The 12,522-nt window shown below is 49.3% G+C and overlaps 1 protein-coding gene across 5 annotated transcripts in view; it reads left to right on the top strand.

Moving 5' to 3' along the window:
* Positions 1–12,522, top strand: part of LOC114438266 (nuclear receptor coactivator 3-like) — a 43,956-nt gene that overhangs the window by 27,921 nt on the left and 3,513 nt on the right. For 4 of the 5 annotated variants that reach the window (XM_028409486.1, XM_028409488.1, XM_028409489.1 and 1 more), the window contains exons 3-19: positions 1,701–1,808; positions 2,266–2,426; positions 4,228–4,328; positions 4,426–4,600; positions 6,904–7,086; positions 7,262–7,348; positions 7,465–7,605; positions 7,853–8,000; positions 8,283–8,794; positions 8,877–9,994; positions 10,103–10,232; positions 10,521–10,679; positions 10,895–11,125; positions 11,247–11,352; positions 11,445–11,616; positions 11,923–12,252; positions 12,345–12,443. In XM_028409486.1, coding sequence (XP_028265287.1) covers positions 1,720–1,808; positions 2,266–2,426; positions 4,228–4,328; positions 4,426–4,600; positions 6,904–7,086; positions 7,262–7,348; positions 7,465–7,605; positions 7,853–8,000; positions 8,283–8,794; positions 8,877–9,994; positions 10,103–10,232; positions 10,521–10,679; positions 10,895–11,125; positions 11,247–11,352; positions 11,445–11,616; positions 11,923–12,252; positions 12,345–12,443 — 3,942 coding nt within the window. In that variant the 5' untranslated portion in view covers positions 1,701–1,719. The remainder of the gene's footprint in view (positions 1–1,700; positions 1,809–2,265; positions 2,427–4,227; positions 4,329–4,425; positions 4,601–6,903; positions 7,087–7,261; positions 7,349–7,464; positions 7,606–7,852; positions 8,001–8,282; positions 8,795–8,876; positions 9,995–10,102; positions 10,233–10,520; positions 10,680–10,894; positions 11,126–11,246; positions 11,353–11,444; positions 11,617–11,922; positions 12,253–12,344; positions 12,444–12,522) is intronic. The other variant, XM_028409490.1, reaches the window with a different exon arrangement.

Raw genomic sequence — 12,522 nt, forward strand, 5'->3', positions numbered from 1 at the left:
CTCCTCACTGCCTCTTCTGCTCCCTCGTGGTAGGTTTCATCAGACAACAGTAAGCGGGGGTATGGTGGTGGTGGTGGTGGTGGTGGTGGTGGGGGGTTGTCTAACGAAGAGCAGCAGACGGGGAGGCAGACTGGAGGATAGGCAAGAAGATGTGCAGGTAGGCAAGCAGACAAAGACTCAGAGGCAGGCAGACAGTCAGTCAGATGGGAGGGACTCCAGGGAGAGATAAAAGGAGAAATTTGAAAGAAACTCAAACGGAAGAATTGAGCAAGAGTACCTGCACAATGCTTTTAGATGCATGAGCGTGCCCTGGCATTGTTTTGCTAGAGAATGCACTTATGTTCCACCTGGTCATGACGCCATGTGAAGCGGCAGACCTTCTCATTGATTCTTTCTCTGTTGGAATCACGTGTTTTTAGCTGGGTGTGAGCTCGGTGTGAGGGAAGAAGCCCTGAAACTATTCAAAAACAATCCGGTGGTTTATGTGAACTGCTCCGATCCGACGAGAAGAAGAAGCCTGAGATGATGGTGCGTGATGATTAAATAACAGGCCGGCATCTCTCCCCTGCTGTTGGCCTGATTTGCTATGCAGGAGAGGCAGTGCTCTGGTCAGAGGATAACCATGTAATCAATGGAATGAAAAAGCTGCTCTGGCTGTGAAGGTTAAGAGGGGTACTGGAGGCTTTCAGCCCACTCTGTGCGCCACACATGCATTCAAAACACACTCCAGACAGTCTGAATGTTACATCTTCTCCTCTAATTCCTCCTCCTTTCACCTGTTCCTCCTTCCCTCCTGTCTTTCTTTGACATGCCTTATCTCTCTCTCTTTCTCTCGGCTCACTCCCGCCTCCTGCCTCCGCCTGTTTTCGCTCTGATTCCCCCCCTTGGTATTTTTTTTCCTCTTCCTCTGCATTTTCTCTGTCTTCCACTATATTTGTGCTCTCTCTCCCCCTCTTCATTTACTTTCCTCTGTTCCCTCCCTCCATCCTCCTTTCTCCTCCCTCCCTCCTACCTTTCCCCAGTGTCAGCTGCTGTCACTGTGGCAAAGAAAGTGACCAATCAGAGCTCACTTCACAGCACCGGCTTCTCTCCCCTCCCTCCCTTATTTCTTCCATTCCTTCCCTCTATTCCCTTCTCTTCCTCTTCCTCTTCCTCCTCCTCCTCTTCCTCCTCCTCCTTTTCTTCCTCTTTTCGTCCCATCTGCCTCTCTTTCTCTTTATCAGCTCACTTCCTGGAGACGAAATGTGGTGCATTATGGGAGACAGACGGCTGTCTAACGGGGTTAGTTGTGCAGTGTGGCTTATCATCAGAGACACTGCTAATCCTGTGTGTGTGTGTGTGTGTGTGTGTGGATGTACCATATGAGCTGATGAACTCATACATGCACAGGCCCACACACACACACAAACAAATGCAACCTCACATGCTTACTCTCATATTCTCCAAATAGGAGGAGGAGGAGGAGGAGAAGGAGGAGGAAGAGGCGGCGGCCGACGAGACATGTTTATGTTCGTCAGTGTCTGCCAGGAGAATATGATTTGCATGATATAAGCATATTTTACCCTCCACTTCACAACCTGCCTCTGTTGCACTGTTTTTGCTGACTTGAAAAAAGACGTCTTTCTTTCACAATCACAAATAAAGTAAGAGCTAAGAGGCGGCGTGAAAGCCTCGTATTTACACTGTCCCTCCCTTCTCAGGTGCTGATATGTGTACACGATGAGCGGACTGGGGGAGAACTCCATGGAGCCTCTGAGCTCAGAAAACCGGAAACGCAAGCTCTCCACTTGTGACACGCCTGGTCTGGGGTGAGTGTGTGTGTGATCAGTGAATGAGAGGGAAAAAGTGGGCTACTGGGTCAGTGGATTCTCAAGCCCGGGCAGCTATTATGATGATGTCTGCTGCGATGAGTAAGAACTAAAGGATGTGCACGTATAGAAAGATTTTCTGTATAGAAATGTTTGAGTTTAGTTTTTATTTGACAAGTTGCATCACAAGAAAGATCGAAGTGGATGGAGGTCAGTTACCACTTACCACCAAGCTGCAGCTCTTAATAAAGCCACTATTTGACCAAGGGGGTAGTAATTAGGTTAAAGATATAGCAACTGTTTATAGTAGCTTGCACATAGTTGCATGACGTGTAATATATTTTTGTAAAAACTACATTGTAATTGTCTTTTTAACCCAGTGTTGTGGGAAGTAAAGGTGTCGGTGTGATAGTTGTGACAGCTTATAGCTTAACTCTTCCTATGTCACCTCCTGCAGGTGTGAGAGGAAGCGACGGGAACAGGAGAGCAAATACATCGAGGAGCTGGCGGAGCTGATCTCCGCCAACCTCAGCGACATCGACAGCTTCAACGTGAAGCCGGACAAATGTGCCATCCTCAAAGAGACGGTGCGGCAAATCCGCCAGATCAAAGAGCAGGGTGAGTGGAAATGGTGAAGGGTTACAGAGGGCTGGAGCCGGACAGGTGCACCTCAAGTCAGGTGGACTGCTGAGAAGTGTGTGTGTGTAGGAAAGGTGTTAAGGAGAGAGGAAGAGAGGTTGTAGAGACAGCTGGCGGTTTGTAGCACACACACACACACTCACACACACACTCACACACACACTCACATCGCCAGGACCCAGGTGCAAGGACAGATCAGTCATTCATCTCCCACAAATTTCACAGCCTTAACTGTTTATGTTTGGGTGGAAACAACGACAACGCTTTGTGAACCTGTCATTGTGGTGCGTGTGTATGTATTTGTGTGTGTGTGTGTGTACGTTATAGCCATGCACAGCTGTGTGCCGGCCTCGCCAGGGGCTGTTTAATTGGACGTTTGCAGGTAATCACATGCCCATCCATTCTGCTGAACTGCCAAATTATTAGTTCAGTTACATCTGCTGTTGTCACAGTTGTGTCTCTGTCATGCGGAGGTCATTTCATTTCAAACTCTTTGAAATCTGCAGGCTGGGGTTGGGTTGGATTCAGACAGGTGTCAGTATGAATTCTTTCCATTCAAGGTGAATTTGAGGAGATCAGGGTGAGAGCCGGTGCTGAATTTTGTTCCGTCTTGTTTCTGCTCAGCTCAGTCAGTGTCTGCCACCTCGACAGGAAGGGGAAGAGGCTACAGCTGGCCCTGACTGGCTGCTGACAGGTTGCCATAGTTACAGGAAGTGAAGACAGAAATGACACAGGCGTTTAGACTCTTCTCTCGCTTTCTACCTGTTCCTCTTCTCCTCCTCCTCCTCTCACTTTCAGTTGCTCTTACTGCCAGTCTTCATTTTGCTCTTTTCTCCATCAATCACTCCATCAAACACTGTTTTTCATTTCTCTTCTCTCAGGATTCTTTGCTCCTTCTTCCTCCTCTTCCTCCTCTTCTGCTTCCCCCCCCCCCCCCCCCCCCCCCCCCCCACCTCGTGTCTCATCTGTATTGCAGCACAGTCAGTTGCAGTATCTCCAGGTTTGCTCCCAGCATCTTAAGATACTGAATGAACTGATGGAGAGCAGCCTCTTTCTCTCCGTCTCCTCCTCTCTGTAACTTCACACTGTCTGGCTTAAGGCAGCGATGGCTTTTTTTTTTCTTTGTGTGGGTATCTGTGCCCCTTGGGAGCTAATCAGATAGAATGATTCCTGTAGCCGAGCAACCCCCGCCTCTTTCTCAGACCAAGCCCTGCATTAATACAACAAAACCCAAAACGTTGTCTGTTGTTCCCTGAGAATCAGCTCCATCTACGTCCCTCTGTCTCATCCCCAGACCTTCCCGTCTCCCTGTTTCTGTATCTCCCTCTCTGAGCCTCAGCCCCTCCATTAATTCAGGTGTCTCAGCTCCTGCCCCTGCACCATTACCGCTTCCAGAGCTCTCTTCCCGCTCTCTCTCTCTCTCTCTCGCGCACTCTCTCTCTCTCAGCCCCAGCCTACCAGACAGTCCCTCACAGTCTGACACTGAATATAAAGCATGAGGACGGCAGCTACCTGCTCCACATGCACCCAGCCCTCTTCTCCTCCTGACGGGCTCCTCAGAGAAACCTGCCTCAGTCCGTCTCCCTCCTCACCTGTAGTTTTAAATCTTAAAAAAAAAAGAAAAAGAAAAAAGTGAAGATTGAGAAACGCTGCCCCCTGCTGGTGCAGCTAGAGTAGTGACTGCCTGGCTGTTTCCTCAGGTATCGTGGCTCTCACCTTGTGTTTCTCCTTTAGCTGTTTGTGATGTTTTTGTGACTTGAATTTTTTTTCTCTTCTCCAGGAAAAGCGTCATCCAACGATGACGACGTTCAGAAGTCAGACGTGTCCTCAACTGGTCAGGGGGTCATCGACAAGGACCACCTGGGGCCACTTCTGCTGCAGGTGAGTCCAGCATTCTGCAGACGTCAGTCAGACCAAATGTATTCATGCTTTGATTGGCCAGCTGGCTGGTGGTGACTTCCTGTCGCTGTGCTTCCAGGCTCTGGATGGCTTCCTGTTTGTGGTGAACCGCGAAGGCAGCATCGTGTTTGTGTCGGACAACGTGACGCAGTACCTGCAGTACAAACAGGAGGAGCTCATCAACACCAGTGTGTACAACATTCTCCATGAGGACGACAGGGAGGAGTTCCACAAGAACCTGCCCAAGACCAACAGTGAGACGCGCGCACACAAACACACACACACACACTCAAATGTGAACTCTGTTTGACGTCTTCCACAGGGTCGAGGCATAAAACAAACTTTGCGAGGTTACAACAACTCCGTGCACATGTAAACTCACACAGTAATTTATTCATGCTCCTCTGGTCTTTACTCCATCTCTTGTTATAATGAGGAGCTCCTGGGAAGCTTGTTCATCTACACACACACACACACACACACACACATACACACACACCTGACAAAACACACATGTGCACAGGAGCACCCACCCACTCGGTGCTAAGCAGGCAGAGCGTAGCGCAGCTGTCAGTCACACTCAGTGGTCCAGACAGTGTAAAACAGGCCCGAGCTCTATTCAGATCCCATGGCAGCCATCTGGAAACTACATACTGCTGAATAATGCACCTCCACACTTTCTTCCTTCTTTAATGCACTGTGTGTTTGCATGTGTATGTCACATGTCAGCGGTGGAGGAAGTATTCAGATCTTGAACTTGAGTTAAAGTACAAATACTGCACTGATACAGTACTCGATTCCAAGTAAAATAGCTGAGGATGTTAACCAGGTGTTAAAAGTAAAGGTATTGATTATTATGCATGTCGTGCAGTCACAATTAAGAAGCATTTGGCTGTAGTTTTTAGTAATGATTAAGTACATATTATTTTAGTCTTAGACTGACCTGCAGAATTTATTCTAGGTTTGAAATAAAATCAGAAAATTATTAAAAAAAAAAAAAAAGAAAACACTGAATTATCATTAGCTGCTCAAACACCTGAAGTCCTTACATGTTGAATAATTCCACAGAAACATTGTCGGATTTCCAAGAAATGTTTTGCACAGACATCATTCACCTGTTGTTCATATTTGCATGTCTGTGTCAGCAATGCATTTTGTGTGTGTGTGTGTGTGTGTGTGTGTGTGTGTGTAGGCCCACAGTGCAACTATTTATAAAGCTGATTAATTATGGATATGAGTTCTTGACTGAACCTGCTACTCGATTATCTCTGCAGTAATGTTCCTAAGCAGCGGCGGCGGCTCTGACATGTCATTGACACGCTCTCTCACTTATTCCACCCTCTGTCTCTCTATCTCTGCACGCTCCTTTATTCATTCCCCTTTCTATCTTTTAAGACCCGTCTTTATCTACTTTTCCTCTCAGCGTCCCTCGTGCCTCTCTCAACTCACTCTTTCTCAGCCTCATTCATACTTTATATGGCTGCCTACCAAGATGAATATTGTGGTTGTCTGTCTGTTCCTCAACCTGCTTCGCTCTCTCTCTCTCTCTTTTTCTGTCTTTCTGCTCTCCCACCCCTCATTGTGTCTCGCTCTGCTGCTCTACCCCCCCCCCCACCCACCCACCCACCCCTCCTTCATTATTTTTTAGGCCCATGAATGAAATGCGCTCTCTCTGCACATTCCTGTGGGATGACCGCTGACCATGCCAGCTACAGTTAAATACACAGCACCCAAGAAAAAAACACACACACACACACACACATACACACTCGTGTGCATGAAGTGAGCTTTTGTTGTTAGCCACAGTGTTTTTTTTGACCCTCTCTGTCTTGCTCTCGCTGTTGGCTAATTGTGTCTGAGGGGAGATGTCGGACCCGGCGACCGCATTGCCGTTTTTTCACTGTCGAGTAGAAACCCAAGGCCTTGTTAAATCACCTCTCACTATCACACACACACACACACTCACCCTCCCCAGCACACCACCATGTCTTGCTCTCCTGGGTCTTCTCTTGTATCCCTCCCTGCACCTGCCAGACACAAACCTCCGGCCAACTCAAGGCCCCCTGATAAGGCAGACCTTGGAGGACCATTGGATGTCTCTCTGAAGTTTGCCTCTTTATTTCTCCCCCCCGCCCTGTGAAGGTGACCCCCGTCTAAATGTGTGTGTGTGTGTGCGTGCGTGCCGTGATGAGGAGTCAGGGTCTAAATGAGGATAGATGGCTGAGTGTCCCTGGCCTCTGCCCACTGCAGAGCACACAGAGAGGGAGAGATATTGGAAATCGACACCTTGGCTACATTAATCCCATGGTCCATTTAGCCAGGGATCCAAACAGCAGGAGAGGCTTCTGCTTCTCAATTTAAGCGGGACAATACATGTTGCAGTGCGATTTCTTTGTTTGTTTTGATTGTCCTGTGTATGTCTGAGGCAGGATAAGGGTGTGAGCTTGTTGTGATATTTGATTACAGGCAGTCCATTCATAGCTGGGTGTGGTTTTCACTCCCAGAAGAAGCTTCATTCCATTTCAGCCTTTTTTGTGTGTTTGTGTTCTTTTTTTAGTAAATGGAGTGTCGTGGGGAAACGAGGCAGCCCGACAGAAGAGTCACACCTTCACTTGCCGGATGCTGGTTAAATTTGGCCATGCCCACGGCCCCATGGAGGAGGGGCCAGGAGGGCCGCGCTACGAGACCATGCAGTGTTTTGCTCTTACCCAGCCCAAGGCCATGATTGAGGAGGGGGAAGGTAGGAGAAGTCAGCAACATTCTTACAAGTCCCCCCCCCCCAAAACCTGAAATCTAATTAAAAAAAAGACACAAAACAAAACAACCACGTTTGTGTAGCAGTTAATTTCAAAGAAGAATTTTATATTCTGTGACTTGGGCGTATCACTGACACCCATCTCTTCTTCCTCCTGCAGACCTTCAGTCATGTATGATCTGCGTGGCTCGTCGAGTGACAGCCATGGAGAGAACAGAGAGCTTCAATACCCGACATGAGCTCTCAGGTGAGAAGCTGCATACTCATTAAACAGCCAGATGTTCAGTCTTTATCTGTGATCGTGTCTCATTCTCTTATGTCTCCTTCTTCTACTGCTTGTGCTGCTTCTGTCCTCCCCGGCAGGTAAACTGATTCAGATCGACCAGAACTCCCTTCGAGCGTCAATGCGTCCGGGCTGGGAAGATTTGTTGAGGCGTTGCATCCAGATGTTCCTTCAGCACAGTGACGGGCAGCCCTGGTCACACAAACGGCACTACCACGAGGGTGGGTCACTGAACGTACTGAATTAATCCTAATGAAACGTGAGGATGTCGCTGTGTTTGAATCTTAATGAGACCTGCTGTTTAAACACACGCAGGCACCTCATGCATTTCAGTATCGACCTCATGAATAAGAATGTCTTGGCGCTCCTAACATTGATCCTCGTAATCACTGAGTTGGTTCAAACACAGAGGCAGTGATTGATGACCTCTGTTATCGGTTAAGTGTTTTAATCCGTCTGTCTCTGCAGCCTTTCTGCAGGGTCACGCCGAGACACCCCTGTACCGCTTCTCCCTGTCTGATGGCACTCCAGTCACAGCGCAGACCAAGAGCAAACTCTACCGGCACCCCATGAGCAATGAGCCGCAAGGCTTCATCTCCACTCACCTACTGCAAAGGTCAGGAACTGAAAACACTCATTCAAACAGGGCCAAATATGTGCCTTTTACTGTATTTACAAAAAAGCACTCCAAGCGTATCTGTGAAGGCAGCCGAAGTATTCACCACATAAATAGCTGAAGTAGCAGCTGAATTAGCTTTTATATACCGACATTCTGTGAACAGTTAGAAGGAGCCCTTATTTTTGTTGCATTTATCTCCAGCCTCTACAGCCTTAGAGAGGTTATTGTAAGCGGTCATGGCATTTTCAAGGGTATTAAGTCTTTTCTCTTTCCATACAGGGAACCAAACGGTTACCGCTCAGCACCAGGTGGCAACATGATGCCAAATGCCATGCGACAACAAGGCATGGGAGGTCCCAACCCCAACGCCCAAATGAACTCTGGTGGGGGAATGGGGATGGGGGGTATGGGCAGTATGAACAGAGGCTTTGGCATGAATGAGCAGGGCCATATGGGTCATATGGGTCCAATGGGAGGTGGTTCTATGTACGGAGGGAGTGGTGGAGGACCAGGAGCAGGAGGAGGTGGAGGCATGGGCAACCGTATGATGCAGATGAATCAGATGGGCCAGATGAATCAGATGAATCAGATGGGTCCCATGAATCACCCGAGCCAAGGCATGCAGCAGCACCCTCAGCAGCCCCCGTTTCAGGGCAGTGGAGGGTTTGGGCTCAGCGGTATGAACAGCCCCTCGGGAAGCCCTAGAATGGGCGGTCCCCAGCAAGGACTCCTGATGTCGCCCCGGAATCGAGGGAGCCCGAAAATGGGCGCCAACCAGTTTTCACCTGGAGGCAAGTGTGTCAGAATGTGAAGTCATTGCAGCATCATTATTTACAGCCTCTTTCAGTATAGTAACATTTCTCTCCGTTTCAGGCATTCACTCCCCAATGAGTGGCATTGGCAGTGGTGGAGGAAGTGGCAGCAGCACCACCACCTTCTCCAGCAGCTCCCTAAATGCGCTACAAGCTATCAGTGAAGGAGTGGGAAGCTCACTCCCCACCACCCTAACATCCCCATCACCAGCCCATAAACCAGACAGCTCTCCCAGCATCCACTCCTCCTCTTCTTCCTGCCAGCCCAGTCAGCCAGCCAAACCAGGCCCAGATGGCTCCAAAAGCCCCGCAGGAGGCTTGGGGCCTGGACCCAGTGACCATCACCACCCCATGCACCATCACCACCACCATCAGCACTCGCAGGCTGAGAGTTCTGGAGACCGACCGGACAGCCAGGCAGCTACAGCGGCTAAAGAGTCTGGAGAGGGAAGCAGTGACGCGGGGGTGGGAAGCTCTGAACCTCCTCGCAGGGTGCCAGACAGTAAGGGGCACAAGAAGCTGCTGCAGTTGCTGACGTCTCCAACTGAGGAACTGGGAATAGGAGGCAGTGGACCAACAGGGCCGCCGGTACCTCCACCAACCAGCAGCAGCGCTCCTGCAGCCTCAGACAGTAAGGATGCTACTGGTGGCATGACAAGCCCCTCTTCAACGGGTGTCTCTTCGTCTTCTTCAGCCAGTGCCAATACAGGCCAAGCGACCGGGCCAGGGGGCGTGTCAGCTTCGATATCATCATCCCACTACACAGGCTCGCTGCAAGAGAAGCACAAGATTTTACACAAGCTCCTTCAAAATGGCAACACTCCAGATGAAGTAGCTAAGATCACAGCTGAGGCCACAGGGAAGGTGTCACTTGGAGGCCAGGAGGGTGGTGAAGCTGGAACCGGAGGCGCCGGGACTGGATCGGGCCCTGGGATGATCACAGACCCCAAACAGGAGCAGCATAGCCCCAAGAAGGAGAAAACCCACGCCCTCCTCCACTACCTCCTCAATAAGGATGATTCCAAAGAGCCAGTGGACATTAAGCCCAAACTGGAAGAGTTAGAAGGAAAAGGACCTCCAGGCGCTCCCGGCGGCCCTCCACAGTCTGGCCCCGGATCAGGCCCTGGCAATGCACCTGACCATCCTGAAAGCAAGATCAAATCAGAGCCACCAGATGATGTAAGAATGAATGTTGATTACATTTTTAGCAAATAATTATTGGTCTCAGTGACTATAAATCTCAGACGCTGTGCATAATGACTAATTTGTGTCATTTTTATTGTTCAGTTGCACAATCTGGAGTCTATTCTGGGAGATCTGAGGGGTTCAAGCTCTGACTTTTACCCAGATCAGGCTGGCGGTGGAGCTAACGACACAGGGAACAAACCTCAGGGTTGTCTTGACGACAGCCTGCAGGGTAAGTGGTCAAAAAAGCTATGAGAAGTGACAGTTGCACGCAGGGAGGGAGTTATAACCTCATATGTCATGATATCATTCTAAAATACCACTAAAATAACATCTGGCACCATCATGCTGTCTTTCTGAGTTCCTTTTTACTTCCACAGCAGACAGCTCAGCTGTGGAGGAATCAGTTCCTGCATGTCAACATGTAGCTCTGACAAACAGTCAAAAATGCCCCCATTATATTCAGGGCAAAAAAAGGTTGCACTGCACTCTTAGTTCTACTACACTTTCTTGTAAACAGGAAGTCCAGGAATGGGTCCAGGACCTCGGGGGCCTTTCCAGAGGACCATTTCCATGGACGGGAAGCCTCCTGGTGGGCCTGGAGGAGCAGGTAGACGACCCATGCTTATCAAGCAGGAGAACATGATGGGAAGCCCAGACGGCTACCCAGGAAACATCGGTGTGTTCAAGTGGCCCAACTTTTACGTTCTCTGCACATTTTTTTCTTCTCACTCTTTTCACTGAGTGTGTGTGTCCTCCAATTTAGGTCTTTGACTATGTGACATTGAAACAATAGATGAAAAATATGTTAAAGACCAAGACTGGGCAGCACTCCTCTCCTATAACTCTTTGATAGTTCTGACAGATGAAGGTCTTCTGCTCTTGTTTTACCAGGCCCCATGAACAGAGGCATGGTTCCCCAGAGGTCTCCCATGGGAGGTTCAGGGGACTGGGGCATGCCACGCTCCAGTGCTAGCCCTGTGGGCTCAGCAGGACACCCATCCATGATCCGACCTGGCATGGATTACCACAATGGGAAGAACATGATGTCAGGACCCATGGTCAACCGCTCCAACAGTGTGCCAGGAACCCGGTCCATGCTGCAGCAACAGCTCATGGATATGGGTACGTGTGACAGGCATTGATGGTGTCAAAGCATCATAAACACTGATGTTTGTACATGGTTTGAAAATGCCCTGATTTAAAATGTGATAGTGATTGTGATGGTGTCCTGTCTGTGGTTTAGGAGGCTCTGCAGACATGGGCATGGGTATGAGCCCCTTCAGCCAGCAGGGACAGCCCAATCAGTCCCCGTCTTGGCCAGACACCATGATGAGCATGGAGGGCAACAGGTCAGTGCAACATTCCTTCTACTACTACTTTTTTCAGGATTTACCTGTAAACCCTGAACCTCACACCAAGTTTCTTTATGTGTTTGTTATAGGCGTCAGTTTGGCAACACCTTGGATGACCTTCTGGTGCCTCCCACTACCAGCGAGGGTCAGAGCGACGAACGAGCCCTCCTTGACCAGCTGGATTCTCTGCTGAATAATACAGATGGTATTGCTTTGGAGGAGATCGACCGAGCTCTGGGCATCCCAGACCTGGTCAACCAGGTGAGAAAACATTTAAAAAAACTTGGATAAAAGTTCTGTATCTTTGTGGAAGTAATGCAAACGGTGAAAAGGTCAGTCTGCATATCGTGACTCACAAGTGAGCGTTTATCTTTGCATTCAATATTTCAGTCATGACTCACTGTGTTCAGACTGTTCTTTTACTGAAGAAGATAGATGAGCCCTGAGGGAACCGTCTGCACTGCTTAGAAAAAGACAATTACAGAACCACCCAGTTGGAAATTAATCAATTAGACAGTGAAGTTTGACAAACTTCTCTTCTTGTCCTCTTGTCCTGTCCGCATCCAGACCCAGGGAACCGAGCAGCCAATGGAGCCTTTTCCAGGCCAGGACCCATCCATGGTACTGGACCAGAAGCCTCTCTATACACAGGGCTATCCTGGACCCCCCGCCATGCCCATGCAGTCCGGCTACGGAGCGAATCCAATGCAGGGTCAGGCCCAGGCTCAAGGCGGTTTTGGGCCCATACTGTCACAGATGGGTCAAGGCGGCAGCTTCCCAGGTATGGGTGGAATGGGGGGCATGGGGCATCCTCGTGCCAACATGATGAGACCCAGGATGATGAGTGCCAACAAGCCAATGAGACTGCAGCTGCAACAGAGGCTGCAGGGGCAACAGGTACAACCACAGAAACACCATAAATACAGCCGCCACTGTAAATGTGTAATATCTCATTTCATCTGATGTTGAATGTTTGTTTTTCTCCAAAGTTCATGAATCAGACGCGGCAGGGCATGCCCATGAAGATGGAGAATCCAGGGGGCAACCCTGGCATGAGACCCGGCATGCAGCCGGGCATGGGAGGACAGGTACAATCTCCTGAAATTTAATTTACCACGCTTGCATGAAACATAAAAAACATTACCTCAGGCTTCCAGCGGCTCTCTG

The sequence above is a fragment of the Parambassis ranga genome, chromosome 7 (genome assembly GCF_900634625.1).
Source record: "Parambassis ranga chromosome 7, fParRan2.1, whole genome shotgun sequence".
Classification (NCBI taxonomy): Eukaryota; Metazoa; Chordata; class Actinopteri; family Ambassidae; genus Parambassis; species Parambassis ranga.